Source organism: Manis pentadactyla, chromosome 11 (genome assembly GCF_030020395.1).
Source record: "Manis pentadactyla isolate mManPen7 chromosome 11, mManPen7.hap1, whole genome shotgun sequence".
Taxonomy (NCBI): Eukaryota; Metazoa; Chordata; class Mammalia; order Pholidota; family Manidae; genus Manis; species Manis pentadactyla.
The window spans coordinates 119,520,132-119,547,604 of NC_080029.1; the positions used below are offsets into that span (position 1 = coordinate 119,520,132).

The 27,473-nt window shown below is 34.8% G+C and overlaps 1 protein-coding gene across 8 annotated transcripts in view; it reads right to left on the reverse strand.

The window, feature by feature from the left end:
* MYO9A (myosin IXA) overlaps nucleotides 1–27,473 on the reverse strand; it is a 358,540-nt gene that overhangs the window by 261,778 nt on the left and 69,289 nt on the right. For 7 of the 8 annotated variants that reach the window (XM_057488942.1, XM_057488944.1, XM_036907835.2 and 4 more), the window contains exons 3-6: nucleotides 24,751–24,845; nucleotides 17,296–17,358; nucleotides 10,983–11,082; nucleotides 9,466–9,522 (exon numbers count right to left, since the gene is read on the reverse strand). In XM_057488942.1, the coding sequence (XP_057344925.1) occupies nucleotides 9,466–9,522; nucleotides 10,983–11,082; nucleotides 17,296–17,358; nucleotides 24,751–24,845 (315 nt within the window). The remainder of the gene's footprint in view (nucleotides 1–9,465; nucleotides 9,523–10,982; nucleotides 11,083–17,295; nucleotides 17,359–24,750; nucleotides 24,846–27,473) is intronic. The other variant, XM_057488943.1, reaches the window with a different exon arrangement.

A 27,473-nucleotide genomic window follows, 5' to 3' on the forward strand; every position in this document is an offset into this window, starting at 1 on the left:
AAAATACTATGAAAACCTATATGCTAACAAGCTGGGAAACCTAGGAGAAATGCACAACTTCCTAGAAAAATACAACCTTTCACAATTGACCCAGAAAGAAACAGAAAATCTAAACAGACCAATTACCAGCAACGAAATTGAAGCAGTAATCAAAAAACTACCAAAGAACAAAACCCCCGGGCCAGATGGATTTACCTCGGAATTTTATCAGACATACTGGGAAGACATGATACCCATTCTCCTTAGAGTTTCCAAAAAATAGAGGAGGAGGGGATACTCCCAAACTCATTCTATGAAGCTAACATCACCCTAATACCAAAACCAGGCAAAGACCCCACCAAAAAGAAAACTACAGACCAATATCCCTGATGAACATAGATGCAAAAATACTCCACAAAATATTAGCAAACCGAATTCAGAAATACATCAAAAGGATCATACACCATGACCAAGTGGGATTCATCCCAGGGATGCAAGGATGGTACAACATTCGACAGTCCATCAACATCATCCACCACATCAACAAAAAGAAAGACAAAAACCACATGATCATCTCCATAGATGCTGAAAAAGCATTTGACAAAGTTCAACATCCATTCATGATAAAAACTCTCAGCAAAATGAGAATAGAGGGCAAGTACCACAACATAATAAAGGCCATCTATGATAAACCCACAGCCAACATTATATTAAACAGCGAGAAACTGAAAGCATTTCCTCTGAGATCGGGAACTAGACAGGGATGCCCACTCTCTCCACTGCTATTTAACATAGTACTGGAGGTCATAGCCACGGCAATCCGACAAAACAAAGAAATACAAGGAATCCAGATTGGTAAAGAAGAAGTTAAACTGTCACTATTTGCAGATGACATGATACTGTACATAAAAAACCCTAAAGACTCCATCCTAAAACTACTAGAACTGATATCGGAATACAGCAAAGTTGCAGGATACAAAATCAACACACAGAAATCTGTGGCTTTCCTATACACTAACAATGAACCAACAGAAAGAGAAATCAGGAAAACAACTCCATTCACAATTGCATCAAAAAAAATAAAATACCTAGGAATAAACCTAACCAAGGAAGTGAAACACCTATACCCTGAAAACTACAAGTCACTCTTAAGAGAAATGAAAGGGGACACTAACAGATGGAAACTCATCCCATGCTCGTGGCTAGGAAGAATTAATATCGTCAAAATGGCCATCCTGCCCAAAGCAATATACAGATTTGATGCAATCCCTATGAAACTACCAGCAACATTCTTCAATGAACTGGAACAAATAATTCAAAAATTCATATGGAAGCACCAAAGACCCCGAATAGCCAATGCAATCCTGAGAAAGAAGAATAAAGTAGGGGGGATCTCACTCCCCAACTTCAAGCTCTACTATAAAGCCATAGTAATCAAGACAATTTGGTACTGGCACAAGAGCAGAGCCACAGACCAATGGAACAGACTAGAGAATCCAGACATTAACCCAGACATATATAGTCAATTAATATTTGATAAAGGAGCCATGGACATACAATGGCGAAATGACAGTCTCTTCAACAGATGGTGCTAGCAAAACTGGACAGCTACATGTAGGAGAATGAAACTGGACCATTGTCTAACCCCATATACAAAAGTAAACTCAAAATGGATCAAAGACCTGAATGTAAGTCATGAAACCATTAAACTCTTGGAAGAAAACATAGGCACAAACCTCTTAGACATAAACATGAGTGACCTCTTCTTGAACATATCTCCCCGGGCAAGGAAAACAACAGCAAAAATGAACAAGTGGGACTATATTAAGCTGAAAAGCTTCTGTACAGCAAAAGACATCATCAATAGAACAAAAAGGAACCCTACAGTATGGGAGAATATATTTGAAAATGACACATCCGATAAAGGCTTGACGTCCAGAATATATAAAGTCCTCACACGCCTCTACAAACAAAAAACAAATAACCCTATTAAAAAATGGGCAGAGGAACTGAACAGACAGTTCTCCAAAACAGAAATACAGATGGCCAACAGACACATGAAAAGATGCTCCACATTGCTAATTATCAGAGAAATGCAAATTAAAACCACAATGAGGTATTATCACACACCAGTAAGGATGGCTGCCATCCAAAGGAGAGAGAACAACAAATGTTGGCAAGGCTGTGGAGAAAGGGGAACCCTCCTACACTGCTGGTGGGAATGTAAGTTAGTTCAACCATTGTGGAAAGCAGTATGGAGGTACATCAAAATGCTCAAAACAGACCTACCATTTGACCCAGGAATTGCACTCCTAGGAATTTACCCTAAGAATGCAGCAATCAAGTATGAGAAAGATCAGTGCACCCCTATGTTTATAGCAGCACTATTTACAGTAGCCAAGAATTCGAAGCAACCTAAATGTCCATCGATAGAGGAATGGATAAAGAAGATGTGGTACATATACACAATGGAATACTACTCAGCCATAAGAAAAGGGCAAATCCAACCATTTGCAGCAACATGGATGGAGCTGGAGGGTATTATGCTCAGTGAAACAAGCCAAGCGGAGAAAGAGAAATACCAAATGATTTCACTTATCTGTGGAATATAAGAACAAAGGAAAAACTGAAGGAACAAAACAGCAGCAGAATCACAGAACTCAAGAATGGACTAACAGGTACCAAAGGGAAAGGGACTGGGGAGGATGGGTGGGTAGGAAGGGATAAGGGGGGGAGAAGTAGGGGGGTATTAAGATTAGCATGCATGGGGGGGTAGGAGAAAAGGGAGGGCTGTACAACACAGAGAAGGCAAGTAGGGATTCTACAACATTTTGCTATGCTGATGGACAGTGACTGTAAAGGGGTTTATATGGGGGACCTGGTATAGGGGAGAGCCTAGTAAACATAATATTCGTCATGTAAGTGTAGATTAGTGATACCTAAAAAAGAAAAAAAGGGCAGTTCCTGTGTGGTAACCTCCAATGAGTTCTACAAAAGAGTATAAAGGGCATGTAAAAGTGTAGGCAAAGGGTCTGTTTGTGTTTATACAGAGGTTCAAAGCCTAATGGGGCTACCCCGAAAATGAATTAAGATACGATATGAAAAAGAACTTCCAACATCAGCACTCTCTGGAAGACTCATGCCAGAAGATGATCATCAAAAAACCCCAACAAAGATCCACACACTGCTACAGCTCTAGATGCACTCATCCCACCAGTTCCTGGACTTGCCATGGGAATGAGGAAGGAGATATCTAAGCTGGCCTGTGCATACAGTAAAACAACAAATTTGACTGGATCTATACTGTTGGAACTCAATCAAGAATTAGGAGAAGTGAAAATTGTAGCGCTCCAAAATCTTACAACTACAGACTATTTACTGTTAAAAGAACATAAGGGATGTGAACATTCCCCAGGAATGGGTTGTTTTAATTTGTCTGATTTCTCTCACACTGTTCAAGTTCAGTTGGACAATATCCACCATATCATAGATAAGTTTTCACAAATGCCTAAGGTGCCTAACTGGTTTTCTTGGTTTCACTGGAGATGGCTGGTAATTACAGGTATGCTTTGGTTATGTAACTATACTCCTATTATGTTAATGTGTGTGCGCAATTTAGGTAGTAGCTTAAAACCTATACATGCTGAAGTTACTCTACAAGAAGATATGTCAAAGAAATAATCAATCTTCCCATGTTTTCTTCCACCTGCTACTTCTATAGCTTTTCTTCTTCCTTCCTAATTACAACCCTTAAGTAGAATTCGTGCCTCATATCAAATTTACCGAATATCATAATTCTTCCAAGTGGTAAAGATACCTCAAGACAAATGCTGGGCATAGAAGCTACAGGGCATAAATATGCAAGGAAGTAAAAAGCTAACCCTTTTCAAACAATAAGGCTTCTCTCTCACTTACCAACTTTACATTTCCCTGTATGGCCCCGGAAGATGACTGGTTAGCCAGAGACGGGTAAGATTCCTCAAGGGAGGAACAACCTAAGACAGGCACAGTCGCAGGGGGCCATCAGGTGAGAAATTGGGGATCAACAGAGGTGAGGCTTAGAACCTCACCCCCCCCTGTTCTGAGAGAAATCTTCTGCATACGTGGATGTTTTATTGCCCTTGTCTAGCTTGGATTAACACATAGTCTACAGGCACACACCTGATCATCTACATTTGCTCTCTTACAACACTAAACTATGTTTTCTACCTTTATCTTGTATCTACCTACCACTTCAGCATTTTATTAAAAATAATAATAATAAAGAGAGAAATGTGGTATCCACATATAAATCAAGTATAAAAATCAAATGAGTATTCATATTTGAACTGACTGATTATAGTTCATAATGCATGAGCAAAACCGAAGGTTTCTGTGATGGCTGCCCTTGTACTGTTCACCATGTAAGAACTTATTCAGTATGTAAGATTTTGTACTCCATGTAAGAACTTGTTTGTTATGCCTCAGAAGATTGGAGACTGACGAAAATTAGGCTTAGGGTGGATTAATGATTGTGCATTGAGCACTGACTCCCCTATACAGAATTTTATTGTTGTTAACAACCATTTGATCAATAAATATGAGAGATGCCTCACAAAAAGAAAAAAAAAAGTACACACTTCCAATGGTAAAATAATAAGTAACCGGGATGTAATGAATATAGTCAAGATATTGTAACAGCTTGGTATGGTGATAGCTGGTACCTAGAATTGTCATGTATATAAATGTTGAATCACTAGGTTGTACACCTGATACTAATGTAATGTAATACTGTGTGTCAACTACCCTTCAATAAAGTAATTATCTACAAAAAAAAAAAAAGAAAAAAAGAAGGGACATAGTTACGACTAAAGCAGAAATAAGTAAAACTGAGAAGAATAAAACAATACAATCAATGAAAGCAGCAGTTGGTTCTTCAAGAAAACAAACAAAATAGATAAACCCAAAGGCAGACTTAACAAGAAAAAAAGAAAGTTTACACACATAAACAGAATCAGAAATGAGAAGGGAAAAATCACTATGGACACCATAGAAATACAAATAATTATGAGAGAATGCATGAAAAATTACATGCTAACAAACTGGATAACTGAGAAGAAATGGGTAACTTTCTGGAAAAATACAACCTTCCAAGACTGACCCAGGAAGAAACAGAAAATCTGAATAGACCAATTACCAGCAAAGAAATTGAACTGGTAATCAAAAACCTACCTAAGAACAAAATGGCTGGACCAGATGGTTTCACTGCTGAATTTTATCAAACATTTAGTAAAGACCTAATACCCATCCTCCTTAAAGTTTTCCAAAAAGTAGAAGAGGAGGGAATACTCCCAAACTCATTCTACAAGGCCAACATCACTATAATACCAAAACCACACAAAGACACCACAAAAAAAGAAAATTACAGACTAATATCCCTGATGAACATAGATGCAAAAATACTCAACAAAATATTAGCAAACTGAATTCAAAAATACATCAAAAAGATCATCTATCATGATCAAGTGAGCTTCATCCCAGGGATGCAAGGAAGGTACAACATTCAAAAATCCATCAACATCATCTACTACATCAACAAAAAGAAGGGGAGAAACCACATGATCATCTCCATAGATGCTGAAAGAGCATTCAACAAAATTCAACATCCATTCATGATTAAAAACTCTCAAGAAAATGGGTATATAGGGCAAGTACCTCAACATAACAAAGGCCATATATGACAAACCCACAGCCAACATTATACTTAATAGCAAGAAGCTGAAAGCTTTTCCTTTAAGATTAGGAACAAGACAAAGATGCCCACTCTCCCCACTTCTATTCAACATAGTACTGGAGGTCCTAGCCACGGCAATCAGATAACACAAAGAAATAAAAGGCATCCACATTGGCAAGGAAGAAGTTAAACTGTCCTGGTTTGCAGATAACATGATATTTTACATAAAAAACCCTAAAGAATCCACTCCAAAACTACTAGATCTAATATCTGAATTAAGTGAAATTCGGGGATACAAAACTAATACACAGAAGTCTGTTGCATTCCTGTACACTAATGATGAACTAGCACAAAGAAAAATCAGGAATAAAATTCCATTTACAATTGCATCCAAAAGAATAAAATACCTAGGAATAAACCTAACCAAGGAGGTGAAAGACTTATACTCTGAAAACTACAAGACACTTACGAGAGAAATTAAAGAAGATACCAATAAATGGAAACACATCCCTTGCTCATGGATAGGAAGAATTAGTATTGTCAAAATGGCCATCCTGCCTAAAGCAATCTTCATTCAATGCAATCCCTATCAAAATACCAACAGCATTCTTCAACAAACTAGAGAAAATCATTCTAAAATTCATATGGAATGACAAAAGACCCCAAATAGCAAAAGCAATCCTGAGAAGGAAGAATAAAGTGGGGGGAATTACACTCCCTGACTTCAAGCTCTACTACAAAGCCACCGTAATCAACACAATTTGGTACTGGCACAAGAACAGACCCACAGACCAGTGGAACACACTAGAGAGCCCAGATATAAACCCAAGCACTTATGGTCACTTAATATACGATAACACAGCCATGGATACACAATGAGGAAATGACAGCCTCTTCAACAACTGGTGTTGGCAAAACTGGACAGCTACATGCAAGAGAGTGAAACTGGATCACTGTCTAACCCCATACACAAAAGTTAACTCAAAATGGATCAAAGACCTGAATGTAAGTCATGAAACCATAAAACTCTTAGAAAAAAAATAGGCAAAAAATCTCTTGGACATAATTATGAGCAATTTCTTCATCAACATATCTCCCAGGCAAGGGAAACAAAAGCAAAAATGAACAAGTGGGACTATATCAAACTGAAAAGCTTCTGTACAGCAAAGGACACCATCAACAGAAAAAGGTATCCTACAGTATGGGAGAATATATTCATAAATGACATATCCAATAAGCGGTTGACATCCAAATTATATAAAGAGCTCATGCACCTCAACAAACAAAAAGCAAATAACCCTATTAAAAAATGGGCAGAGGAGCTGAACAGACACTTCTCCAAAGAAGAAACTCAGATGGCCAATAGGCACATGAAAAGATGCTCCACATTGCTAATCATCAGAGAAATGCAAATTTAAACCACAATGAGCTATCACCTCACACCAGTTAGGATGGCCAACATCCAAAAGACAAACAAAAACAAATGTTGGCGAGGATGTGGAGAAAGGGGAACCCTCCTACACTGCTGGTGGAAATGCAAATTAGTTCAATCATTGTGGAAAGCAGTATGGAGGTTCCTCAAAAAACTCAAAATAGGAATACCATTTGATCCAAGAATTCCACTCCTAGGAATTTCCCCTAAGAATGCAGGAGCCCAGTTTGAAAAAGACATGCACCTGTATGTTTATCGCAGCACTTTTTACAATAGCCAAGAATTGGAAGCAACCTGAGTGTCCATCAGTAGATGAATGGATAAAGAAGATGTGGTACATATACACAATGGAATATTATTCAGCTATTTGAAGAAAACAAATCTGACCATTTACAACAACATGGATGGAGCTAGAGGGTATTATGCTCCGTGAAATAAGCCAGGTAGAGAAAGACAAGTACCAAATGATTTCACTCATCTGTCGAGTATAACAACAAAGAAAAAACTGAAGGAGCAAAACAGCAGCAGACTCACAGAACCCAAGAATGGACTAACAGGTACCAAAGGGAAAGGGACTGGGAAGTTGGGTGGGAAAGGAGGGATAAGGGGGAAAAGGGGGTATTACAATTAGCATACATAATGTAGTGGGGGTGGGGATACGGGGAAGGCAGTATAACACAGAAAAGACAAGTAGTGACTGTATACCATCTTACTATGCTGATGGACACTGACTGTAATGGGGTATGGTGGGGACTTGATAATAACAGAGTCTAATAATCATAATATTGCTCATTAATTGTACATTAATAATAGCAAAAAAACAGAAATTAATCAAAGATCAAACTATAATAGCTGAAAGCACAGTAAGTAGGAGGACAGTGACAAAAGTGTTGTTGAGGAAGGAGGAGAGTATGGCTACAAATTTATTCTAAAAGGAAAAGATGGGATAATGATGATTTCAACGGTGGTTGCAATAGTGGAAACATTTATTGTGCGCTAAGTATTAAGCACTCTATCAAGTGTTTAGATGCACTGTCTAATTTAAAACTCACAAAAGTGAAAGATAAAGACCATTAAGCCCTTAAATAGATGATGAAAACAAAAGAATCAAGTGACCTTCTTAGGTTCTCAAAACTGTTAAGTTAAATGAGCCATTATTGAAGTCAGGTCTGTCTGCTTCAGAGCCCAAATTCTTAAGCATGACTCAGACTATCTAAATAATAGTAGATCAGTTTACAATTTTACCATAAACTATGTCCAGGCAATCAAGTCTTATACTTGCCATATAAGTTTCCCCATCTCCTACCTACTTCCCAATGATGTATAATTACATGTTGTACTAAGTGAAAGATGGAAGCTTCTCCTGAGTAGCAAAACAGCATAAAATTTTTCTACTAAAATTTGTTTTCCAAAATGTTAAATCTAAAGCCATGAATTACTCAATTTATTATGAAATGGTAATGCAATTAAACTGTCTGAAGGAAAAAAAAATTAATGTTCATAATGACTGATTTTTCTAACTCTGAAAAAGGATAGTTTTGTAATTAGTGGAGTTTGTACTCATACACAGTGAGAATTATTGAAAGCAAGGACTAACACATGTTATGCTTCCAGGAGGTACAGTTAATGAATTAGTTAATTAATTAATTAATGGAGATTGATGAGTGCATGTTTTCAGCCCTTTACATCTCACCAAATTGCAAACTGAAGGGAAGGAAAAAGATATTTTGTGTTTTATGATTACAAACTAGTTCTTATTAAACATAACAAGTAATTAGCTAAATTTACCTGCTCATTTTATATAATGTGTGTCCTTAAATCATTCAATTTAAAACATAAAATAATCTAAATTCTAGGAATTCTAATTCTTAATTTTTAGAAAATTATATAGAGAATATAGCTTCTCTTGCTATTAAAAAAAATCAAATCAAAAATATGCATGCATTCATTATGGGAAAAGACTGTGAACTGAGATAAAACTAGAAGGATTAAAATACTACTCATAATATGTGGATAATGAAACTACTAAAAATAATTGAAAAAAAATAGCCCTCAAGAAACAAAAAACCTGTAGTTTATAAAAATCCACATCAGTGCTCAAATCAGTAATACAATTATTGTCTATCAAAATAAATACTATCTATAAACTAAACATTAGCAACAAAAAAAGATGAAAAATAAATTGGTCTTTAGTCAATAAACCATACATATACAAATAAACCTATTCAAAGAAATTAAACACTGATTTATCTTCTTTCCTAAATTCTTTGTATTTCAGCTGATTTTCTAAGTCACAAGATAGATGCAAATGAGCAAGGACTATTTAGGTACTTGTACTGACCGGCTCAGAATCATAGCAATAATCATCCCAGCTCTGTCTGAGGGGTTTCTTTGTTATCTGAAAGTAAGGCAGATTAGTTAGGTAGTAGTAATGGTCGTTATACTTCTCTAATCATCTCATAGGTGTAGTGCTCAGGCAGCTCTGCTGCTGTACAAAGCTATTTTGTATAGCACCAGAAAACAAGAAACAACTAGGCAAATATACAGATTCTGAGAGATTGCATATTATTATAACAAGAGATGTACACAACTACTCAATCCCATATTCTGTGAATACTGACCTTGACAAGGATATGTATGGTATGGCCACTGACTACAATAATAACTGGAAAAGAGTATAAAACAAAAAAAACTAGATTTCTCTAACAACAACCAGCTCACTTATGGGTAATTACTATTTTTTAAGAAGCAAAATATTTATCACCCAAATTTAATGCTTACAGTTTAAACAAAGGAAGAAATAACTCAGAAGTTAAATTTAAAAAATGTTTAGGCTATTTAATTCTGTAAAGTAGAAATGCCTAGTATTATTTCAGGAAGTAATATTTTGAATAATTATGAAATTCTCAACATTAATATAAAGTAATGCTATATTATATAAATACGTAGTTTCAAAATTAAGAAATACCAGCTTTATAGAATGCTTTGTATCTTGGGAAAAGTCTTTAAGATGTTACTTTCCTTTATATCTTGGGAAAAGTCTTTAAGATGTTACTTTCATAATCTGAAATACATACTATAATCTTTGAGACCCATCATCAAAGTGTCAGTTTGCTCCATGGACATTATATCTCGCCTCAAACAATTAAAAATATAAGGAGAGACAATATGTTACTTAAATGATCTGTAGTACCAGTTCCATCAATACTGGTTTTAGAATTTCTCTTAATATGAAGAATAAGATTGGAAAAACCAATTTAATGAAAAGTTGTGAGAATTACTCCTTAGTATGGAAGTTTAGGAGTGAATTTTGAGCTTCAAGGAAAGATACGAACTCACCAAATCATTTTCTTTGATAAATTTCATACTAAATGTTTAATAGGATCACTTGCTAAATATAAAAAATAATCATACTCTCAGTATCATAATATCATGCAAAGCTGTACATGCATTAGATTTCAAAACATGCAAATAAGGTTTCAAGTAATCCCTTGTAAAGGACAGGTATTAATCATTAGTAACATTTATTATTAGCATGCCATGGTCTATAAAAAGGTAAATGACTTTGGAAAGAGTAAATCATTTTTCTAATATGTAGGTATCTATAAGCAATTTGTTATCCTCTTAAATTAAAAGTCTCACAAACAGAAAAAGGCACATATCTAACTAATCTTTTAAAACTCATATGAAAGTAATAATAAGTTTTAAGTTTGAGAACTCCATCTTACATCACATATGAAAATGCTAGTTAACCTCCATTACCAGGTTCAGGAAACAAAGTACTAGAAAAATACCCTTATCTCAAGAGCTAAAATTTAATAATGCCCTACATTCAGAAAGTTTTTCATCAACTCTCACCTGATTGAGATAATGATATCCTTCTGGTTGTTTAAGATGGAATGCTAATCTCTCTTCTTCACTTGCTCCTGCCAGGAGGTAATAGAATACATGATAGTTCCTGTTGAAAGTAAAGAAGTATGGCTTTATAATGAATATGATTTATGGGCTGTCATTTAACAAGAAAAAAGTTAATTAATAAACTGTTTCAGCTTTGATTCATTTTTTTTTTATACAAAGATGATAAATTCAATTTTTAAGTACTACAAAAATAAAATGATGTTTTGGATGCTGATTTCAAAAGAGAGGAGTTAAAGGCAGCAATGTGGAAAAGTTGAGACCTCAGAAAATTCTTTCCTCCAGAAAATCAATTAGAAAACTGTCATATCTATCAGAATCTACTTTTTCAGATTTCTGGGAATTAACCAAAAGATTACAGTGATCCAGGAATGTTTACAGAAGAAAAATTGCTAATCTCAGTGAAAACAGCAAGCTTTGTAGCCTTTTAACCTGCCCTGTTCCATATCCTGCTCACCAGATGCATAGTAACCTTCAAAACCAACAGTTTACGATCATAGTGGAAACCAAAAGCCTGGCAGCCTACAAAAGAGGACAGACAGGTTGGAGACTATACAGAGTCTCATTTCCTGAGAAATACCACTATTTGAATGGTCTGGTGGCTCCCTGGAAGAAGCCACGTTCAAAACTGTCTGTATTTGACCTGACTCAGCAATAGCCCAGTGTGTAAATATTTCCCCCAGGGGGCATTTGAAGAAAACTATTATAGGCAATTTTTTAACATGTCAACTGCCAGACGCAGTGGATAAATACTGGGGCAAACAACAGGTTAACCAAAAAACTTAAGGGAAAAGCAGGGAAATGAGATCTCCACACAGACTTTTAAAAGCTCCAGTATGTTCCAGGTAATCTAGAAGGCTACACATGCACATTTTGTAAATGTGCAGGGCATCATGCCTACTCAGCAAAGAGCACAGGAAGTAAAGACTAAGACAAAATCATAAAATGTCTATCTGAATGTTAAGCACATGGTCCAATACACACAGAGAGCAAAGAGCAGAACACTTACTGTTTCCAAGCACTTAAGGAAAAAATCTCTACTCAAACATTAGCTTGTCAACTAAACTAGGGAAGCATTTATTTACATGGATATTAACAAAAAGAATACAGACTCTGCAAAATGAAATTAGTTATCAGAAACGTCACAAAACAAGCAGAAGGAACAAAAACATTCACAAACTCTGGGAATGGGAGAAACCCATTTTTAGAGATGCCACATGATTATTTAAAATATCCAATTACTTAAAACATCCAATTTTCAACAAAAATTTATGAGGCATGCAAAGAAACAAGAAAGTATACCACAAAGGAGAAAAAAACAATCAACAGCAACTGGAAGAAGCCCAAACATTAACATTAGACTTACGAGACAAGACTTTTAAATAGCTGTTTTGAATATGTTCAAAGAACTTAAGGAAACCACACTTAAAACACTAAAATATAAGAATGATATCTCATTCTTATATTCAATAATATAATAAACTATATATAAATATACTATCAATAAATATACGGAACTTACAAAAAAATCAAAAAGGAATTTCAGAGTTGAAAAATATAACTAAAATTAAAAACCATCTGGAGGCATTCAAGAACAGATATGAGCAGGCAGAAGAAAGAATAAGTGAACATGAAGACAGAAGAAAAATGAATAAAGAAAAATTAATAACATCTCAGATATCTGTGGGACACCATTTAGCAGACATCAACATATGCACAAAGGGAGTCCCAAAAGGACAGGAAAGAAAGGGGCAGAAAGAATATTTGAAGAAACAACAATAAAAAATACCCCAAATTTGATGAAAAATGTTATGAAAAACAAATGGAAATGCAAACACATTGTTCTGAAATATTTGGGACACAGTAAAATAAGTTCCAAGAGGGAAATTTGTAGCAATACAGTCATATTTCAAGAAACAAGAAAAATCTTCAATAAATAATCTGATCTTACACTTAAAGGAACTAGAAAAAAAAGTTAGCAGAAGGTAAGAATAAAGATTAGAGTGGAAATAAGTGAAATAGAGACCAAAAAAACAAACCCATACATACACACAAAGATCAATCAAACTAAGAGCTGGTTCTGTGAAAAGGTAAAATTGCAAAACCTTTAGCCAGAATAATCAAGGGAAAAAATGAGATCTCAAATAAGTAAAATCAGAAATTAAAGAGAAGTTACAACTGACATCACAGAAATACAAAGGATTATTAAGATGCTACAACAAAAATGATGCCAACAAACTGGAGAACCTGGAAGAGACAGGGGATGAATTCCTAGAAATGTACAATCTTCCAAGACTGAATCAAGAAGAAACAAAATCTGAGCAGATACTAATAATGAAACTGAATCAATAATCAAAAACCTCCCAACAAACAAAAATCTAGGACCAGCTAGCTTCACAGGTAAATTCTACCAAACATTTAAAGAAGAGCTAATACCTATCCATCTCCAACTATTCCAAAATATAGAAGAGGAAGGAATGCTTCCAAATTCATTCTACAAGGCCAGCATTACATGGATACCAAAACTTGACAAAGACACTACAAAAAAAAGAAAATCACAGGTCAATATCCCTGTTGAACACATGCAAAAATCTTCAACAAAATATTAGAAAACTGAATTCAATAATACTTAATGATCATTCACCACAATCAAATGGGACTTATGCAAGGATGGTTCGATATTTGCAAATCATTAATGGGCTATATACCACATTGAGAAAATGAAGCATTAAAAATCTTACTATTACCATAATAATAGATGAGACAAAGGCACTTGACAAAATTCAACATCTATTCATGATAAAAACAAAGTGAGTATTAAGGGAACACACTTCAATAGGCTATATATCACAAACCCACAATTAATGATCATACTGAAGGGTGGAAAGTTGAAAGCTTTTCTTCTAAAATCAGGAACAAGACAAGGATGCCCAATCCTGCCACATTTACTCAACATAGTACTGGAAGTCCTAGCCACACCCACAGTAAAGAAGAAGAAATAAAAGTCATCCAAATTGGCAAGAAAGAGGTACAACTCACTGTGCATGACATGACACTACCCACAGAAAACCCTAAGGACTCTACCAACTCCAACTATTAGAACTAGTAAATTCAGTAAATGTGCAGAATAGGAAGTTAATATACAGAAATCTGTTGCATTTCTATACACTAACAAAGAACTACCAGAAAGAGAAATTAAGAGAATAATCCCATTTACAATTACATCACAGAGAATAAAATACCTAGGAATTAACTGAACTTAGGAGGTAAAAGACCTGTATTATGAAAACTTTAAGACATTAATGAAAGAAATTAAGATGACACAAATAAGTATAAAGGTATTTTGTGCTCACAGATTGGAAGAATTAATACTGTTGAAACATCCATATTACCCAAAGTAATCTACAGATTAAATACAATCCCCACCAAAATACCAAGAGCATTTTTCACAGAACTAGAACAAATAATCCGAAAATGTGTATGGAACCACAAAAGAACACAAAAGTCAAAGCAATCTTGAGAAAGAACAAAGCTGGAGGTATCAAAATCCCAGATTTTCAAGTTACACTATAAAGCCATAGCAATAAAAACAGTACGGTACTGGACTGGCACAAAAACAGACACACAGATCAATGGAATGAAGTAGCCCAAACTTAAACCCATTATTGTACCACCAATTAATCTACAACAAAGGAGGCAAGAATGTACAATAGAGAAAAGACAGACTCCTTAAGAAAAGTTGATGGGAGAACTGGCAGCTACATGCAAAAGAATGAAACTGACCACCATATACAAAAATAAATGTGAAAAGGATTAAAGACCAAAATGTAAGACCTGAAATCATACAACCCCTAAAAGAAACACGTAATGAAGTCTCATATATCATCAATGTTTTTTTGATCTGTCTCCTTAGACAAGGGCAACAAAGCAAAAATAACCAATCTGGACTAAATCAAACTAAGAAGCTTTGCATAACAAAAGAAACCATCAACAAAATGAAAAGGTAACCTACAGAATGGATGAAGATATTTGAAAATAATATAGCCAATAAGGAATCAATATCCAAAATATATAAAGAACTCATACAACTCAACACCAAAAAAAAAACAACCCAATGAAAAAAATGGGCAGAGAACCTGAATAGACATTTTTCCAGAAAAGACATACAGATAGTCAATAGACTAATGAAAAGATGCTCAGCATCACGAATCATCAGGAAAATGCAATATCAAAACCACAGTTAGATGTCACCCACTACTCAGAGTGGCTAGTATTGCAAAAATAAGAAATAACAAGTGTCAGTATGGATGTGGAGAAAAGGAAACCCTCGTGGACTGTTGGCAGGAATGTAAATTGCTGCAGCCACTATACAAAACAGTATGGAGGTTACTTAAAAAATTAAAAACAGAAATCCATCAATTTTACTTCTGGGTATTTACCTGAAGAAAACAAAAACACTAATTCAAAGAGATATATGCACCCATATATTCATCACAGCATTATTTACAACAGCCAATATACAGAGGCAACCTAAGTATCCATGGGTAGATAAATGCATAAAGATGATGTGATATGTATATATGTATGCAATGGAATACTAACCAAAAGAGAATGAAGTTTTCCCATTTATAACAATATGGATGGATCTAGAGGGTATTATGCTAAATGAAATAAGTCAGAAACAAAAAGAAAAATATCATTTAATTTCACTTACATGTAAAATCTAAAAAACAAAGCAAATGAACAAACAAAACAGTAACACAAATACACAGAATAAACTGGTGGTTGCCAGAGGGGAGCATGGGCAAATTAGGTGAAGGAGATATTAAGAAGCACAAACTTCCAGTTATAAAATAAATAAGACATGGGGATGGAATGTACAGCATAGGAAATACAGTCAATAATACTGTTACAACTTTGTATGGTGACACATGGTAACTATTGATTATGGTGAGCATTTTGTAATGTATATAAATGTCAAATCACTATGTTGTATACCTGAAACTTATGTAATATTGTGTGTCAAGCATATTTCAAATTTAAAAATTTTTTAATATTTAATAAATAAATAAGAATTAGCCTAATTCTTCACAAACTCTTCCCATCTCATTCTATGAGCCAGTATTACCCTGATACCAAAACCAAGGGCATTAAAAGGAAAAAAAAGAAAACTTTATAGCAATATCCCTTATGAATACAAACGCAAAAAATCATCAACAAAATACTCCCAGGCCAAATCTAGGAACATATAATAAAGATTATACACACACCTGTGAATCAAATCCAGCAAGATAACAGAATCAATTTAAAAAGCTCTGGATCTTCCCTTAGCATTGATTCTTCAAAACCATGGAAACCAGGTTTATATCCCTACCATTATTAAAATGTGTTAGAAAAAGTTACTAATAACCTCCTAATTGCAGTACCTGTTAGTTCTACACATCTTTATGAAGCTATTCTCTTCCTGAAACTCTTCCCTTCATTTTGAAACAACTCTAATTCAGATTTTCTCACCCGCTGGTCACAAAAAAATTAACAGAAGTCTGACTTTCAGTCCTGATCTTACAAGTAATTCATTATGATAATGTTAGCTATTAATTCCTAAACTTTATTATACTGTATTAGAACCACACCAAGCAATTTATAAACGCTATTTCATTTAATCCTCTAAACAACTCTAGAGTAGTTTTCCATCTGTAAAATGGGAATAAATAGCTAAAAAGCAAAGAAGTGAGATGCCAAAGGCACAATTTGAATATACGTTTAACTTGAAACTCTGGCTATTAACACTGTCTCATTGAAGCATGAAGCAAATCATTTATCTCTCTGATGTTTGGTTTCTTCATCTGTAGGAAGTTACATATATCACCTCTGAAGTCCCATATACCTCATATTATAATGTAATTAAGAGGAATTATTAAAAACTTTCCTCACATTAGAGAAGGAACATTAAGACGGAAAAAAGTCCAAAGCTCAATGCTCACAGAGTAATAAAATACCACTTTAGATACCACTGTTTTTCTGTTGTGATAGTTTAGCTAGAATTTAGAAAGGGCAACAGTTCTATATACCTATTAAAAAATCTCTTAGCAGCCTCTGAAAAAGTACAGTGTTCTGCCCAGACAAAACTAGCAATTACATGTAAGCTATTTATAGCATAAACTGAATTAAAGTTCAAAGTACACAAAGATCCTAAAAGCCTGTCCGCAAGATATAAATGTAAACTTGATCTAATTATGCTAATAAAAATCCGTACCGTTCATTATGCTCTTGATAAACGAGTCTGGACTTCTCCAGTAGATATTTTTCAACATAGGCACTAGAAGAAAAATTAAATTGGTTGATATAAATAATAAAGCTTAAGGCACATAATTACTTTTTCCAAGAAGATGCACAATATAACGAATACAATGTAGACCATTTTAGTATATTTATCATTACAACTGAGTTATGGTCACTGCTAGTATTACCCACCTTAAATTCATGAACTTGTCTTTTTTTTTTTTTATTTCAGTAAAGCAAAATAAGTATAAAGTCTAAAAACATGGCACATAAGACACTCCCATGACAAAGACTTTACTTTCTTTCTATGCTCATATGTCACTACACATTCTTCCAGAGATGCTTCAGTAAGCCTACTAAATAAGGCTCAAAGATATACATTCTTTTTTTTAATTAAACTACCATTGATATATAATCTTATGAAGGTTTCACATGAACATTGTGGTTTCAACATTCGCCCATATTAACAAGTCCTCACCCGTACTCCTGCAGTCCCTGTCTATCAGTGTAGTTAAGATGCTATAGAGTCATTACTTGTCTTTTCCATGCTGTACTGCCCTCCCTGTGACCTACCTGTACTGTGATTGTGAATTACCGTGCCCTTTAATGCCCTTCTCCCTCCATACCCACCTCTTCAACCCCTCCCCTTTGGTAACCACAGTCCCTTTTTGAAGTCTGTGAGTCTGCTGCTGTTTTGTTCCTTCAGTTTTGCTTTACTGTTATACTCCACAAATGACTGAAATCATTTGGTACTTGTCTTTCTCCACCTGGCTTATGTCACTGAGCATAATACCCTCTAGCTCCATCCATGTTGTTGCAAATGGTAGGATCTGTTTTCTTCTTATGGCTGAATAATATTCCATTGTGTATATATACCACATCTTCTTTATCCCTTCATCTTCTGATGGACACTTAGGTTGCTTCCATACCTTGGCTATTGTAAACAGTGCTGCAGTAAACATAGGGGTGCATATGTCTTTTCGCATCAAGGATCTTGTTTTCTTTGGGTAAATTCCTAGAAGTGGAATTCTGGGTCAAATGGTATTTCTATTTTTAGTTTTTTTGAGGAACCTCCATACTGCTTCCTACAATGTTTGAACTAATTTACATTCCTACCAAGAGTATAGGAGGGTTTCCCTTTCTCTGCATCTTCACATTCATTGTTTCTTGTGTTTTGGATGTTGGCCATCCTAACTGGTGTAAGGTGATTATCATTGTGGTTTTAATTTGCATTTCCCTGATAATTAGCAATGTGGAGCATCTTTTCATATGCCTGTTAGCCATCTGAATTTCTTCTTTAAAGAAGTGTGTGTTCAAATCTTCCACCCATTTTTTAATTGGATTATTTGTTTTTGGGGAAAGATATACATTTTTTTATATAATTTGTACCACAGCCACATTCTGGAATCAACTTATTATTTATTGACTTAATAAGTATTCATTAATTGGGCACTGGGTTAGAATAAGCACTGTTCAAATATGGAATAAGAGATGCACTATCTGTTCTCAAAGCCTTGCAAACTAGGGGAAGAAACATGCAGGTCAACTGACAGCTATCATACTAAGATGACAGTGTGTACTATAGAACAATGACCCGGATATTATGGAGTTATCATGAGACATGTAAGATTCAATTCAAGAAGGCAGAATTCCCACAGATGGTAAGTACATAACATATAGTAACATTCATTAAATATATCTGGTCAGTGAGTAAATGACTCAAAAACTGAAAAGCTGTCCAGAAGACAAGGAACTGTCATTATGGAAAAGCATGAATGAAGGAGCGTATGTATCAACTTCAGGGAAGACAACATAGATAGGGAATGAGATGGGCAAGTGAACTAGATCTAGAAGGACCAATATACTGTGGGCCAGATAAATGGAATTTATCCTGAAAGCAATGAGGAACTGAAACATGAAGTCTACTTCTGATATGTTATTCTCTTTGCATAGCTTATATCCCTTTAAGTCTTCAATATCTCTTTTCCAAATTGGAGCAATCAGTTAAGCTCTCACTGGAAAATGGGGGTGTAGAGACTAAAATTAATAGCTATAGATTACTGAATCCAAATTACTTAGCACAAACTTCTTTAGGATCAAAATCTGACTCTTGACCTTTTATTTCCCTCAGTTCCTTCCCATTGCATGCTCTATGTTTCAGTCACTCCCAAATACAGGCTTTCCCTCAAGCATGTCCTTTACTCCTGATTGCTCTTCATGCTCTTCCTTCTAATTCTGTAGTCTCTTCCCACTTCCTCCAATATATTCCATTCATTAATTAAAATGAAGCTCAAATATGCCTTCTTTACTAATTCATTGCCACTATCATTACCAGTAATTAAAACATCACTTCTTTTGAATTACTGTTATCAACTAGTAATTGAAACAAGCTCTTTTCTAAAATGGGAGGAAGGGAACTAACATAAATTAGTCTGCCAAACTGTTACACCCACCTGCATGGACCAGTACTAACGATTCTGTTTTACAAGTGGAGAAACTTGATGCTCAAAGATATTAAGATCAGGCAGCTAGTGAACAGGAGAACCATGATTTCAACCCAGGTCTATTTTAATTACAAGAGTCTTCTCTTTAATTTATACCAACATATCCCTAAGACATCTCTCGTTCCTCCCCTCCAATCCATGAGTCACAGTACTATGAGACTTACCTACCTAGAAAATAAGATATAGTCATTTTATTCCTCTACTTTCTCTTACTCTTCATATTGAAGTATAGGGATGAATTGATGTTCATATGGAACTGCTTTTATAAAAAATACATCAACACAGAAAAAACAGGGGAATAGATGAAACAAATGTGGCAAAATTTGACCACTGTTGAAAGTGGGAATTCCTTCTGTTATTCTATTTACTTTTATGTATGTTTTACATTTTTCATACTAACATTTTTTAAATCTGCTTCCCAATATCAAGAGGATAAATTACAAACATTAGAGCTTTATTCACAACCTGAAACCAACTGACCTCTATACCTATAACCTGCAGCCACTGAACTATATACTCCATTACACCAAACTCTTATGATTCCATTCATTTGCTCAATGGACAATGTGGTATCCCACTTTTTCTGAATGGCATATTTTTAAGACTAAAGATAAAAATCACCTTTGTTGTGAACTCCTCTAGACACATACTTCAATCATTCCACTTATCTCGTTTACTGTTATCATCTTAAATATCTGTAGTCCCAAGAGACTATGAGAACATTAATGAAAAAGAACATGTCTACACCTTTTTATATCCCCAACACTTAACACAATATCTAGTATTCAAAATGAACTCAATAAATGCTCAATAATAAACTGAAAGATAAGAAAATTCAATATATATTTGTTGACTTCATTTTAAAGGTAAAAATGTTTACTATATATTTGTAGACTTACTAATCAAGAGTTTTGCTCATTGTTGATGGAAGAGAAACTAATTTTTTAGGTACTCAACATATAAGAGCCACAGTTTCATTAATAAAATGGGAAAAAAAACATCTTCCATTCCTAACTCATGAAACCATCTTAAGAATTACAGAATATATATATTTTAAAAATTACAAAGCAAACACCAAGACTTAAAGATGGCGGCATAAGTAATGAGACAGAAACCTCCCACCAAAACCACATATAATACGAAAATAGAGCAAATACAACTAATTCTGAAAGAGCAACTGGAAAGAAGACTGCAACAGATTACCAACATCTGGAAAAAAGAGAAGACGCACGGAAAAGGGTAAAGTAGCAAAGCTGTGATCCTGCCTAAAGCAATCTACAGATTCGATGCAAGCCCTATCAAAATACCAACAGCATTCTTCAATGAACTAGAACAAATAGTTCTAAAATTCATATGGAAACACAAAAAACCCTGAATATCCAAAGCAATCTTGAGAAGGAAGAATAAAGCTGGGGGGATTACACTCCCCAACTTTAAGATCTACTACAAAGCCACAGTAATCAAGAAAATTTGGTACTGACACAAAAACAGAAACATAGATTAATGGAACACAGTAGAGCCCAAATATAAACCCAAACATATATGGCCAAATAATAAATGATAAAGGAGTCACGGATATACAATGGGGAAATGACAGCCTCCTCAACAACTGGTGTTGGTAAAACTGGATAGCTACATGTAAGAGAATGAAACTGGGTTACTGTCTAATTCCATACAAAAAAGTAAACTCAAAATGGATAAAGACCAGAATGTAAGTCATGAAACCATAAAACACTTAGAAGAAAAAGGCAAAAATCTCTTGAGTATAAACATGAGCAACTTTTTCCTGAATGTATTTCCTCAGGCAACAGAATCGAAAGCAAAAATGAACAAATGGGACTGCATCAAACTAAAAAGCTTCTGCACAGCAAAGGACACCATCAGCAGAACAAAAAGAAATCCTACAGTATGGGAGAATATATTCATAAATGACATATCTGATAAAGCGTTAACATCCAAAATATATAAAGAACTCATGCACCTCAACACCCAAAAAACAAATAGCCCACTTGAAAAATCAGCAGAGGATCTCAACAGACACTTCAGAGAAGAAATTCAGATGGCCAACAGGCACATGAAAAGATGCTCCACAACATTAATTATCAGAGAAATGAAAATTTTAACCACAATGAGATACCACGTCACATCACTCAGGATGGTCAACAACCAAAAGACAAGGAACAACAAAGGCTGGTGAAAATGCAGAGAAAAGGAAACCCTCCTACACTGCTGGTAGGAATGTAAATTAGTACAGCAATTGTGGAAAGCAGTATGAAGGTTCCTTAAAAAACTAAAAATAGAAACACCATTTGACCCAGGAAATCCACTCCTAGGAATTTACCCAAAGAAAACAAGATCCCTGATGTGAAAAGACATATGCACCCCTATGTTTACTGCAGCACTGTTTACAATAGCCAAGGTATGGAAGCAACCTAAGTGTCCATCAGAAGATGAAGGGATAAAGAAGAGGTGGTACATATACACAATGGAATATTATTCAGCCATAAGAAGAAAACAAATCCTACCATTTGCAACAACATGGATGGAGCTAGAGGGTATTATGCTTAGTGAAATAAGCCAGGTGGAGAAAGACAAATAACAAATGATTTCAGTCAATTATAGAGTATAACAATAAAGCAAAACTGAAGGAACAAAAGAGCAGCAGACTCACTGACTCCAAAAAGGGACTTGTGGTTACCAAAGGGGACAGGAGGGAGAAGGGGATTAAGGGACATTATCATTGGCATACATGGTGTGGGGGTGTCACAAGGAAGACACTGTAGCACAGAGAAGACAAGTAGTCACACTATGGCATCTTACTACACTGATGGACAGTGACTGCAGTGGGGTGGGGGATGGGAGTAGATAATATGGGTGAATGTAGTAACCACAATGTTGCTCATGTGAAACCTTCGTAAGATTGGATATCAATGAAACCTTAATAAATAAATATATGTATATATAGAAGTTACAAATCAATATACAAAACTTAACTTATATCAACCTCTCCTGCACCACAATCATAAACACTAGGAAAGAGAAGCCTGAGAACCTGACTGCATCCCATTTTTATAAGTATCAACTGCTCCTTTGGAAACATGATTCCTCAAATTAATGAACTATATGCAACTTGCCAATGAAGGATTTATCCTTTTTTTTGTTTTTGTTTTTTGCAGGGGAGAAGAATACACATAGTTTTGGTTAAATTTTTTAATTAAAAGAAGAAAAAGTGGTAAGACCACTATCATTAAAGTAGCATAAAAAGAAAAAATACAGATATCATTCATTTATATGTAAAAATCATACAAAAAAAATCATACACAAAACCAGCAAACAGAGCACAACACCCAATTTATACAAATGTGTATAGGTATTGTATGCATTTGTATGTATGTATGTATAGTGTGTGTCCCTGTTGACCAAGTAGGATTTTTCGCCCCCAGGAATGCAAAATTATTGAATATTAGGAAAATAACGCTAATATCAATACATCTCAGAATGACTATCATGGTAACCTCCACAGATGCCAAAAAGACCTTTGATAAAATGTAACAGCATTTTGGTACTGACAATAACACTCAAGGAAATTTAAAATTGATATTTAATTCATTAACATGATAAAATGTCCTAAAGCCAGTATTTTACTTATTGGAGAAAAGTAAAGACATTCATCTGAAACACTATCATACTATAGGTGGTATAGAATCAGATAATAAGATTAATTAGATACATTATAAAATCATAAGTATTTTTTAGATATGATAATATACCTAGAAAGATAAAAGAAGGAATAATAAAACTAGTATAAAAATTAAAATAATTTACAGATACAAAACATAAAAATCAATAACCTCCACATATACAAGCAATATGCAATCAGAAAATATAATGCAAGAAAAACTGCATTTTTACTTCTAAAAAAATTAAAATAGGAAAACACTCAGCCAGAAATACAAAAAACTTCAAAACATTTCTAAAAAGCACAAAGGTGCTAATTATCCCCAAAGTATACACTTAACAGTAGTCCAATAAAATCAAGCCATGAAAAACATGGAGGAACCTTCAAAACATATTGCTAAGGCAAAGAATTCAACCTGTAAAGACTATGTACTAAATGATTCCAACTCTATGACATTCTGGAAAAGAGAAAACTACGGAGATAGTAAAAAGACCAATGGCTGTCAAAGGTTAGTGGGTCTGAAGGGATGAGAAAACGGAGCACAGATTTTTAGGGCAATGAAAGTATTCTGTATGGTACCGTAATGGTAAATATCTATCTATATAATATACATTTGTCAAAGTCGACAGAATGTACGACACAAATACAACACTATTAATAGATATTATTAATAGTGACAACTAGGGGGTAAGGGAGAAAAGGTATATGGGAACTCTGTACTTTCTACTCATTTTTGTTGTAAACCTAAAACTGGTCTAAAGTTAAAATATATCAATTAAAATAAAAGATATAAAAAAACATTGCTGGCACAACCAGAGGACTCTGATCACAGACTGCATAATAAAAAATAGTATGGTAACAAAATTACATCTCTTGAGTATAATAATAGTGTTATGTAGGAAAATGTGGTTACTTTAGGAATCACAGTAATTGGTGGGTCAAGTTATATGCCCAACCTACTCAAAAACCATTTTTAAAAATATATGTGTAATATAGAGATAAAGCAAATGCAGCAAATTGTTTACAATTAATAAATCTAAATTAAAAGCATATGAATGTTACAGTATTCTTAGAACTTTTCTCAGGTTTGAACTTTTATAAAAGAAAAACAAGCTGAGAAGAAAAAAAATTTAATGCAGACACTAATGTCACTCCTCTCATAAAAGAGCAAATGAACAATCTGTGGTTTAGGAAGGTGTAATGATGAAAGTATAAACATGCTCCAAAGCCTGCTACTGTTACTTACCCAAGTACAGTGCCTGTTTCTTGGTAATTCACTTGAATAAACTTGCCAAAACGACTTGAATTATTATTATGAGCTGTCTTTGCATTTCCAAATGCCTGTTAAAATAAATAGTTCTCATTAATTTCATTTTCAAAAATGGTAAATTCTGTTTAAGTCAGTTCAAAAAGACAAAAAAAAAGTTAAAGAGACAGTAGAAAAGCAATTCACGTACACCTTCAGATTCACATAGTTCAGATAAAGTAAATGAAAGCAATTTAAAATTGAAATAAAACCAAATAGGTAGTATTTTATGCTGCTCAGGGAAATAAATCTTAATTTCAAAAACGTAATGCTCATTAAAATTAGATTTCACTTTCACGTTCCATAGCTAGCAAATTCTCTTAATATAATTATACTATTAATATATTAATTCTGTTTTTTAATCTTGTTGAACTGAAATAACAAGAGAGGGAAATAATAAAATCAAAACAATTATAATTTTAGAATTGTATAAATGAAGTTTCATTACATAATGAACTACACTTCATTACACCTGCTTAAAACAAAGCTACAATACTATTTTTAAAATAAAACATATATGTTTCCTAAATTGTTACTTAAATCATATACAGTGGAATATTACCCAGCAATAAAGATGAACCAATGGTTACGGACATCAACACCAATGAATATCAAACATATCAACTGAAGAAACTAGACACAAGAGTACCTAGAAAAGGCAAAACAAGAATAACAGGAAGAAGATCACAAGTTTTCTGGGAATGGGGGTAGAGCTGAAAAACATCCACAAAGGGACGCATTCCATTTGAAATGAAAATAGTCTATAGCTTGATTGTATGATGGTGGTTATATGGGTTTAAAATTGAAATTTAAATGAAAGAACCCATTGTTGAACTCACATGCTCAACAACTTGAATAAGTCTACAAAACATAATTCTGAATGAGAAAAGCCAGTCTCAAAACTTTACATACCATATAATTGCATTTATATGACATCTTGAAGAACAAAAACAACAATGGAGAAGAGACAAGGAATTCCCAAGAGTTATAGGAGTATGGGAAGTCAGAGGATATGAAGATGAGTAATAGCATGAGATACTCTGATGGGGGAGGGCAACTATTCTGTACCCAGATTGTATATAGTTATACAAATTAATATACTTTCAAATTCATAGATCATTACTGAAAGTAACCTCTTTTAATTTTAGTATCTTCTAGAAAAAGTAAATCATTCAAAAATGAAGACCAAAAGAGGAACAATTTCAGGAATACAAATCTGAAAATATTCATCGTAAGCCAGCCCACACTAAAAGAAACACAAAGGAACTCCTTCATGAAGAAGAAAAATATTTCAAATATGGCTCAACACAGGGAATGAAGAACTGCAGAAATGGTAATCCAATGAATAAATATATAAAGTACTTTTATAACTTAAATCTCTTGAAAAGATCTTTGAAAGTGAGGCCAGAAAAAAGCTCAGTGTGAATGAAGTAAAGAAAAGCTCTTTGAAAATCTTATCCCCTTCATAAAAAAAAATACAAATAACAAAAATTGTCAAATCAACTATTTGATGTCTCTGGAAAATAACCAAAAGCTTGAATAATACTTTGTACGGGAATATTTAATAGTCAAGGAAAATAGCTGAAACTCAGAAAGAAAAGTATTGTGGCAATTAAATTTACCAATTACCATCTCCCTCTCCTTAGCTCAACTCTTAAGAGAAAACTCTACAATTATTTCTTTTTTAAACAGCAGCCCAGAAGCCATTAGAAGGATCAGAACAAGGTTAGAGTCAAAGCTCTCTCCCATAGATAACTGTCACAATTTGACCTATTTCCCTAAAAAGTGTTAATCAAAAGGACTAAATTTACTTGACCAAACTTGGGAGATGCACTCACTGAGAAAAGACTTTTCCCTCATGTCTATTAAAAACAATCAGAGGCACAGATTAAAGATGGCAGTGTGAGAGGTGAGACAGAGGCCTCCTCCCAAAACCACATACAATACAAAAATATAATTAATACAACTAATCCTGAAAGAGCAACAGGAAAGAAGGCTACACCAGACTTCATACACTTTCATGAAGAACAGACCTCACAGAACAAACCTCAGAAATCTACCGAAGCCGTGTCGTGGTGGGACCCAAGACCTTCCCTCACCAAAACTCACCAGTGGGAGGAAGAGAAACCAAGCAGGGAAGGAGTAGAGGCCTGGGACTGCTGAACACCCAGCCCTGGAGATCTGCTCTGGGAGCACAAACCTACATTGCATGGTGCTCTACTGATTAGTGGGGTTGGAAAGCTAAGACAGCTAGAATACCTAGAGTGCCTGAGATTCCAACCACTTGTGTAAAACAGAAATCCACACCCGTCTGCTCTGGGACAAAAGAAAGACAGGAAGTCTGGGAGACTTCCTACAAACGAGAGGGCTGCTAAAGGGGCAAGGACTCCACGGAGCTTACAGCTCAGGAGAAAGGACAGGTAGCCAAAATTGTCTGTGCTCACTCTGCCAAGCAGGTTGGGAACTTCCAAGAGCTTCAAGCGCTACATCCCAATGGCAGGCTACGCAGCTCCAAGGCTCCCCACCATGATACGCAGCCTGCTGCACCTTCCTCCTGAACAGCTCATACCTGGCTCGCAAACCGGCAGCCACTGCCTTCACATCACGCCAGCCAGAGGGAAGCCAACCTATGGCAGCTACAAACGCAAAACACAGAGGCTTAC